The sequence below is a fragment of the Egretta garzetta genome, unplaced genomic scaffold (genome assembly GCF_000687185.1).
Source record: "Egretta garzetta isolate BGI_Z169 unplaced genomic scaffold, ASM68718v1 scaffold152, whole genome shotgun sequence".
NCBI classification, from domain to species: domain Eukaryota; kingdom Metazoa; phylum Chordata; class Aves; order Pelecaniformes; family Ardeidae; genus Egretta; species Egretta garzetta.
In genome coordinates, this window is record NW_009259037.1 from 425,162 (window position 1) to 434,941 (window position 9,780).

Here is a 9,780-nt window from a genome sequence, read left to right on the forward strand (position 1 = left end):
CAGAGCAGAGCAGAGGGGCAGAATCCCCTCCCTCGACGCTGGCCACGCTTCTCCCGATGCAGCCCAGGGTAGGGTTGGCTTCTGGGCTGCCAGCGCACATTGCCGGCTCATGTCCAGCTTTTCATCCATCAGTGCCCCCAAGTCCCTCTCGGCAGGGCTGCTCTCCATCCTTTCTTCCCCCAGCCTTACCTTAAACCTAAGTTTTACCTTAAACCTTCTGGTTTTCCACATATCAAAAGGAGAAAACTCCCCTAACAGCTAATGCTGCACCTTTCAACCAAAAGGGAGAGTGGGAGAAATGAAAAGGTTAGGTAATAAATTATTAGTTTCGTGTCACTTGCCAGCTATATCACACCTAGCTTTGAATGAGAGGGAACGAGCGATTCCACCCACCGTGCCCAGTTGTGCAGAAGATAATCAAATATTTCCAGGTACCTGCTAGAAGATGTTTGCAACTGGACGGTACATAGCTAAACAGATGACTTTAATAGAAAAAAAGTGAAGCAAGAATTTCTTTTTCCTGATTTTCTTCCTCAACCATTCCGTTTTAAAAAAATAAAAACCCAATTTCATTCTGTGGAAAAGAGAAAGAAAACCTTCTACAGAGGGGCAGACACAGAATGTGATGAAATACTGCTTTCCTAAGCCGCATGACATCACGTAAAGCAGACTGAAACCACAAGAGATGCCTTTAATTTTTTTAACAGTGATAGAAGTTGCCAGCAGGAACAGTTAGATATGCAAGTTTGAAATATTTTCCTAGAGGAGCGTTACTAACATAACAAAAACAGTTATCCCACAGAAAAAAATGTATTCATATCTTCAAAGTTCATTTTAATTATTTGAAGAAAAATGGCTATTGACTAAAAATGTGTTGATGCCTTTCAGTAACGCAAATTGTTCTGGATTTCCTGACGAACAGAGTTGTTGTCTTATTTTACTATAAAGTTACTGCCCTACACTTATTGCATTGAAGCACCGAGCCTCAAAATTAAGCCTGTTGGGTTTTCAATAAATGAGGTGCCTATTAGGAAATGGAAGCAGCCAACATGTAACTGAAAATACAGCATTGTCCCGTTAGGTTATGCTCTGCAGAAGATAGATACGTGATGGGGAAAGGTCCACTGATGCCTGTTACCAACCATGACAGAGCTACAGAGATTTACAACGCAGCATCAATCTTGTCAACCAGATTCCTAATACAGACTGCTGGACACTGGGGAAAAAACCCAATGTTACATGAACTCTTTTGTAATGCTGGACTCTCAACGTACACCTAAACGCAAGGGTATTCCACTAGAAACTTACTGCTGGGACGAGCCTTGATGCCATGGTAGATGAAAAGTCTTCACCTGTAAGGAAAAAAATTCTCAGTTAGATTGAGATTTTGTTTGAATTCCGCAGGAGGAGTGTATGGCAATAGTTCATTTCCCTTCTAACCAGCTCTACACCAGTTTTTTTTAGATGGGCTCTACGTTTCAGTATATATGATTTCAAAAGGGAGTTTTATTTATTTATTTGTTTTACAAGCAACCAGGAATTTTGATGTTCATGAGGTCATCTGCTGCTTGTTACAAGCCAAATAAAAAAAAAAATGAAATCAACAGATGGCACATTGAAGACTTCTTCCATAACAAGCACTACACGGCTCTGACCTTTTGAATAAGAACGCCTTAAAAGATAGAGCATTCATTGAAGAAATATTTGTACGGGCAGTAACGCACTTCTGAGTTACTTAAGAAAATAAACAGCCTTTTGTGATTTAGGAAATAACACATTTTAAGGCATGAAAGCAAGTGACTTTTTCAGTTATATTCTGGGTTTAAAAATACAGATGGCAAAACACTACAGAAGTACCTCAGAAATGTTAACTTCAGCTATTACAAGTCTAGTCTTAATCATTCTTTATACACCGTTAGCCAAAAATACAACGGGTTCCTCTTTGCCCTCCCCTTTGAAGTAAAGGACAATTGCTATTTCCTTGGCATTTACTTAGTTCCCCCCCCCCTCTATTTTCTTTTCGGTGCTATTTAGCTAAGATCACTGTATCTTTGCAAACATGTGCTACAAACATTACATTTTGGAAGATCAGAGAGGCTGACAAAGCTCAGCCTCCCAGTCCTGACTCACAGCCAACCTCAATGGGAACTCTTCCACTTAAGTCGGGGAACTCGCTACTCCACGGGAGAGGAGACCTGTATCCGCTTAAGAAATGATAAATCTCTTCGAAGAAATTATACGAACATCTGAGGCTTTCCAAGTCCTCTCAAACACATCAAGCCTCAAAGTCCAAGACAGTGACAGAACTTACAGCCACTTCCAAGAAAACGGTGATATTTAATCTTAATATTACATCTTAATTATTTTAAGAGTTTAAAATTAAGAGCCTGAATAATGCACACCTCAAACACACTAACAATCATAGCCTTGCAAGGTAGGCATTGCAAAGATCACCAATTCCATTTTAAATGTGAGGCAGGCAGATGAGCAATCTACTAATATTTGATATGAAAGTGATAGAGCTAAAAATAAAATGAGATCATATAAATAAAATGATATGAAAACGATAGAGCTAAAAATAACACAGCCATTTATTTCTATCATCCCTTCAGAGTCTTTAGCTTTCAAAGTGCACAGCAACCCTTAGCTTTTTCAGGTTTTTCTAAAGGGTAAAGCTGGACTATTTGCCTTGAAATGCAGATTTATCCAGAAGCTCTCTTCAAACCTGGGCCAAAGTCCAGAAGCACAGTGTGTAAGTGCTCTGAATTACACCAACGTTACAGAGAGCTGCTACAACCGCCTGAGCCCCTAAATTCCCTTCTCCTTTCCCCTGCTACCACCCCAAACCCCAGACAAGCTAGGAAGGGACAGAGCAGCCCAGCAGATACTGCAGTACCCGGGAAGGGCGCGCTGCTGCTTTGCTGGACTGCATGACCGCTCCTTTTCCCAATTAGCTGATTAGCTTCTCATCCAGCTGAGAAGCCACCTCGTCTCTTCGAATCCCAGCCAGTAACTACGCAGGAACGCAATTTAGCTAGAAGATATGGCGTAATGTGGAGTTATTCATCTGCAGATAAAACTCTCAATGCCCCATTCCTCCTAAAAATAAAGCAAAATGGGACATTTGGAGTGAACCAGCCCAAATGCTCTTATCGGCAGTAAAAAAAACTCCCAGATTTTGCCAAGAGCAGAAAACTGCTGCCTGGGAAGCTGCTGTACCATGTGCAATGGGGCACCGGCACGGGATGCTAACACCCCTTCAGCTGGAAAGCAGGCGGTCCCTCCGCCAAGCCTCAGGAGGACAACATTTGGGAATATTAATTCCCCAGGAACATGCATCTGTCCTTGGCCTTTGCTACGCTTCCCCAGGGGGCCAAGGAGTAGAGCAGCTGCCAAGGCAGCAGGGGATGGCGTGCCGAGGCGGTGGCCCATGGCGTGCCAAGGCACCAGGGGACGGCGCGCCGAGGTGGTGGGGGACACTGTGCCGAGGTGGTGGCCCATGGTGTGCCGAAGTGGTGGCCCATGGCGTGCCGAGGCGGCAGGGGACGGCGTGCCCCGCACTACCGGGAAGGCAAGCCAACAACATGCCTCCACCCTGCCGGCTCTGCCAGGCAAAGCAAGAACCAGCCACCATCAAAATGCCACACGTAGAGTGGAAGGCTCATCTACAGCCTCCATGAGAAAAGGGAAACCCAAAGCCTTCCTCTGACATACCCGCACCTTTTGCGGTCTGAACAGGATTAAAGTCTGGACTCATTTGTATGAACGACTGGCACCTATGCACATTCCCTTCCCTTGTGCCAAATGTTAAATAATGATCATCTCACAGTTGCTTATGCCCCTCTTCCCACCTCCAACCAGCTGATCTCATGGCGTACGCTGCTTTCAATTCTGGTGAGATCCACTTGCTCCCCACCTTCCCATTGGGAAATAAAGTATTTCCAAGATAGCAGCTGCTGATGGCTGGATGAAGGGCCACTCTGGCACATTGGGTAAGCCAGACAACAAGAATTCGTCCCAACTGAAGGAGCTCGGAGCCCAGCAGACATCTCTGGGACAAAACCGGCCAGGAAACATCCCTTTTCATAACAAACTTTTGGGTTTTATTTACTTGCAACACAGTTTCTCTCCCTGTTTGTGAAATAAACCATGCCAAATGCCCAAATCACGTTAAATTTCAAGTTGTTGTTTTAAATAGTGTCTGCAGATAAAACTCTCACCACCCTACTCCTCCTAAAAATTCAGTAAAACAGATAGGGGAAAACTGTACAAGACCACTGCTAAACATCAGAGGGCTGGGAAAGTCCAAAACATCGCTCCAAAATGCATCGCAGTCTTGCAAAGATTGTCTTGTTGGAAGAGGCCAACATAAGCACTACTAACTCCTTCTCACATTGGAGTTGAAGGGTTCCCCTAAGGTTGATTTTGAAGGTAAGAACCCAATACCTCTTCTGAATGGCACAGGAATTGCCACGGATCAAAATCAATCACAATGCCTCATTCTGGATCCCGTTCCAGAAACGGACACCAGAATCACTGGACCCGTCTTAAAGGCAGAAACTTTATTGTCATCAATCCCTTCGCCAAGACGGAAAATTTCCTCCTGCATTTGCAGAGAGCAGGATAAACCAAAGGGATCAATTAACAAGCAAAGTAAAGGAAAAAAGAAAAAAAAAAAGAAAAAAAAAGAGTAATTTGGCCCCATCCTCACTGGCTCAGAGCTGCTTGGCTAGGACCAATGAAGCCCATCTCCTGTTGAGCTCCTGCCTCATACCTGAGCTGCAGGGCCACAGCTCCTGCCTCAGCTCCCCTTGGCCTTTCAATCACGATGCTCCCAAGTTCCCCAAAACTTCCGATGCCACACGAGAGCTGAGGCTGAAGCCATCCCAACATCAGCAGGACACTCCTGAGACAGCTGGAAGACACACGAATGTCTTCAGGTTCTGAAGCTCAGCAGGAGATGAGACACTGTGGGAAGTTAATATATCCTAGACCCGCCCTGCGAGCATCCCAAGCCTGTGAATATGTCAACAGAGCGGAAATTTAAAGAAAGTCAGAGGTTACATCAAAAATCAGATCCTTTTAACGCCGTGAAAAATTTCAGCCCTACTTTGTTGATAGTCTAGAACAGAAGTCCTTGGGTTCTAAGCTACTTTCCTGTTTACTTTCATGGAACTGCAGCTGGAAAAGTAGATGTGATGGCATCACCATGGTAAGAACTCTCACGTTCATAAAAAGTATTTTTCTCAGTTCATCAACTTTTAAACACTAAAGGAAGGTTCTCTTTGAAAGACAAGTCCTCGGGATCGGCAGAATGTAATACTCTCTGGTTTCAGTACTAAAATTTAAAACCAGCTATTATATCAAGTCAGTATATGAATAAAATTCCATATGAAAACATTTAAAGTACATTAGATTTTTGGTCAAGATGAAAGACTGAAAAAAACTCAAGCAATCTATTCTAATTGGGTTCCCATGGTAACTGTACAATTGGGTTTTTCAGTATAACATCCCAAAGGCCCAATGCACACTTGTAAAATATACTTCAAACAGCCTGAATTGTTTTTACATTACAGCACTCCCAGGAAGATCAATTACTATACATCCCCACCCTAACTATTAGTGGCAGGAGATGTTAACACTATTGGCCATATTAACATAAGTCATGTAAAAACCACCACATATCACCATCATTATATAAAACTAATTACACACTTCAGATTCATCAAACATGTTCGGGGTAATAAACCAATACCGGTCTTGTCGCAAGATCATGTTTACTGAATGTTAGAAATCAACCCCAAATATATGCCAAACCATTTTGCTTCTCATATTGATTTCAAGGATAAACAGAATCAATCATTAATAATTACATTATAAGATGACCCATAGGGTTAATCATATTCTTAGAAACTCTCACTATGGAATCAAATATAGCGGCACAGAAAGACAGCCGGGAAGCATTCAAATCCAGGCCGTATGCAATACCAGTAATATAAACCGAGGTGTGTTCGTTAACGTGCAACTCATGTAATTGGTGAAAAGAAAATAGCACTGTTGTTCTATTAAAAAAAAAGCATTTATTAAAAAAGTTTCCCTCGGATCAAGCATGTTGCCTAGCTGGGCCTTAATTTCACTTTCTGAAAGCCCAACGCTGGCTGTAGACCCAGCTTGTCCTTCCAGACAAGCCTTCCATCCAACTGCCTACACCTCAGAGCTAAAAGGAGATAATGACCCACATCTGCGCTAAGTAGGATTCAAAACTGATGAATTAACTTGCATTTCCAGGGGAAAAAAAGGAAAAAAACCCAACTGTCATCAGTTTGAATAAAGTCAACCTCATTTCTCAATCAACCAACCAGAAATCTTGGTATTTCATGGATTTAAGTCAGCAAATAACCAGAGGTATTTCTGGTGTCAACAGGAGACTGTGCAAGGGATTTCCCTCTTCTCCCCACCCTTCTCACCACATTATATTTGACCATACTAAACTTCAACGGAGCAAGATGAAGGGCACATGCAGTTGCGTAAATTCTTTCTCCAGGACACTGCTGACACTCCAAAAACGTACCGTCAACATTGCCAGCCCACGCTGCCAAAGCAGGTTTGGGCCTTTCATGGGTATTTTTAGACGCTGTACATTCCATCTGGTGGTTTTTATATGTGAAACAGAAAAATTGAAGTCTTTTAACCAAGCCTTAAGTGTACTTTAGGCATTTATTAAAAAGTTTAAGTAATTAACAGACCTTCTGCATACTTCAATGTACAACCAAGCACAGGCAGAGTTATTGTTTGCATTGTACTGGCTCATCTGAAGCAGTCAGGTAATTTAAATTTTCCTGAGTGCTGCTTATACAGCAGCACCATGTACAGGACAGCACTAATACCTGCTATCTGCTAACGCAGAGTTACCTGAGGGACTTAAATCTGCACGTGGAGCATGTAGATGGCATGATGCAGAAAGCAAAGCAAAGCTGACCTCTGAGTGGGCTGCGTTGCTAATACAGACGACTTTACTAAAATACCGATTTCATTAATCATAGAAACCTAGAATCATTTAGGTTGGAAAAAAACTCCAAGATGATCAAGTCCAACCGTCAACCCAACACCGCCGTGCCTGCTAAACCGTGTGCTGGAGTTCCACATCTACATGTTTTTTGAACTCCTCAAGGGCTGCACACCATACACCTGGGAGCAGAGCCCGACCCCCCCAGCCCCCCCCTCCTCTCAGGCAGTTGTAGGGAGCGATGAGGGCTCCCCTCAGCCTCCTCTGCTCCAGGCTGAACCCCCCCAGCTCCCCCAGCCTCTTTGGGTTCCAATCTGAGCATAATGCACTAAGAAGTGGCATTTGAATAATAATTAAATCCCGAAGATGCACCCACCCAGTAAGACCAACAGCCCATCTCTCCAGTATCACATCTTCAACAGCACAGAGCCAGACAGCACACCATAAAAACAAGGCCACGCATTTAGTGATTTTTACTGCTAATACCCCCATGCTCTCCAAAAAAGCGAGAGTTCAAACTTCCCGAGTCACAAGTGGGATTTCTGAATGCAAAATAAAAGTTAATTTCCGAGCCCTATCCCAGCACCCCCGACGCCTGTTCCAAGACCCACAGCTCAGCTACACGCCAGGTCATGAGCATCCAGTGCGACCTGAACCTGTGGCTCCTCTGGATGCCAACAGCTCCTGCTTTGAGGCAGAATTCTTTTATTCCCCTTTACCAAGCTGCTCAAGGCTACAGCCCCCCTGCCAGTAGCGCTATTTTACTGCTATGTCACTGGGAAAGCAGAAGGGAAGTCAGAATCTTTGTATCAACAAACTCCTCTCTTCCTCCGTGAGATTAAAGGTGACTTGTTCTGATATAAGGATGTTTAATCACCTTCAGAACCTCCGTCACATTGGGGAGAATTTCAGCTGCATGTCCAAGTTTTAGAAGCGACTTGAAAAGACACCCAAAATAATTTATGCCATTTCATTTGGCATAATATCAATCAAAATAGATAACAGATAGTCCTGACGGACATCACGACAGGGTGCTTTTGCTCTGCTGATATAAAATAATAAATAAGGAAACAAACTGAGAAAGGATTAGCAAAAAGCATCAAAACAGTGACACATTTCCAAAGAAAAACTTTCACAGTTACTCAGCTTCCACAAAACTCCAAGGCCACACAAGCTTTATTGACATTCAAATACATTTGACTTTTTTAAACAGTAGTCGGGACCACACACGTAGATCATCAGTTTTAAAATTGCATTTTGTATTTCTGGAAAATACTTCAAGCCAGGTTTGGTCTGGTTTTATCGTTCCTCCAGCTGGATGTTTAACTTAATGCTGGCCCAAACACACCTGCGCTGGGTGACAATGTCAGCCTTGCAGGAGACAAAATTTAACAGGAGGGTTGTTTTGTTTTTGGTTTTTTTTTTTCCTTGCATCAGGAAGGTTTTGCTCATTATACCTTCAGATAAATTAGCACAGCTGAAGCCCTTGCCAGCATAGATTTGTAGGACAGCAACCTTCAGAGCTATCAGCAGAGGTAAGAAACTCGAGAGCTGGACGTCTGCGGCAAGGACACCAAACCAAGCCTTTTTTTTGTTTGTTTGTTTTGTTACAGCATTAATGAAGAAGTTAAAGTTCGCAAAACCAGCCAAGACCCACGCTGAAACCTGTCACTACCTACAAGATTTCAAGCCTCCTGAAATTAAAACTTCATCCTGCATTTTCCCCACCAGTTACATTCTCTTCACCAGTCCAGACATCTTACGAACACTCGGTAAACTAGACAACCACACAATCCGTCAATAAAGTAAGCGTATTTTGAACTACTGTCCACATGACTCGATTTGTCAGTAAAAACTGCCACCAGCGCTGTGCTTGCAGAAAAATGTCCATAAATGCATTATTGCGACTGGCAGATCGATGTCCATAATAAAAACAAATAGATTTAACAAGTGCTGGCTTTTACGAGTTATGCAATTGGTGGGATGTGCATTCAGCTTCGCCCGACAACTTCTGGGAACGGGCGATGCAGAGGGGGTCAGGCGCTTGCTGCCTTCACTAGCGCTACAAACGGGAAATTATTCTACCACAGAAAATCTTTAGAAGCGTTAGACTGAATACCAATGCCTTCAGGATGTATTTAGAAGCTTCACGCATTCAGAATTTAATGTATTGTTCGGTGAAATATAAACCGAGAGATGATACCAACTATCACAAGCAGCGAGGCTTCTTTTGCCTCGCCCTCTTTTCAGAAAATAAGTTTAATTTAGGTCAGGCAGAACGGCTCGCTAGTCTCGAGGCTGATGTTAAACCCCCCAACAAATCAGGACCTGCAATTTGTTCCCACGAAGCTCTTACAGCACCAGCAACATCACTGCTGAAACCACCTTGCAGTCGCCCCAGGGGAAGATGTCACCCTTCGTATCAGAGGCGGAGGACAATTACGCGCCGGTCAGGGCACGAGCGGGTACGGCGGTCGGCACACCGTGGTTTAATTCATAAACGTCAGTTGTTCTCGCTCCTCCAAAACCCTAATTACATGGGAAAAGAACACCACAAAAAGTGTCACCCACGTCTGCGACATGTTCTCCTTTGGATTTTCTGCGTTACTGTTTTTTCCTAACAGTTTCCCCTGTCACCGAAGTCAGTTTAAACACAGTTTCTCTGGTGCAGCCTTTCCATCTTATCCACACTTCCTCTAACAAACTTAATACTTTTTCTGCACAAGTCCTTAAATTAGCCATTCAAGGAAACCCCGATAACCTTCCCAAAGGGC

At 43.4% G+C, this 9,780-nt stretch overlaps 1 protein-coding gene across 1 annotated transcript in view; it reads right to left on the reverse strand.

Annotated features, from left to right (window-relative positions):
- Positions 1–1,347, reverse strand: part of MGMT (O-6-methylguanine-DNA methyltransferase) — a 193,372-nt gene extending 192,025 nt beyond the window's left edge. Inside the window, exon 1 of the mRNA XM_035890422.1 lies at positions 1,309–1,347. Within this exon, the coding sequence (XP_035746315.1) occupies positions 1,309–1,332 (24 nt within the window). The 5' untranslated portion in view covers positions 1,333–1,347. The remainder of the gene's footprint in view (positions 1–1,308) is intronic.
- Positions 1,348–9,780: the final 8,433 nt, after the last annotated feature.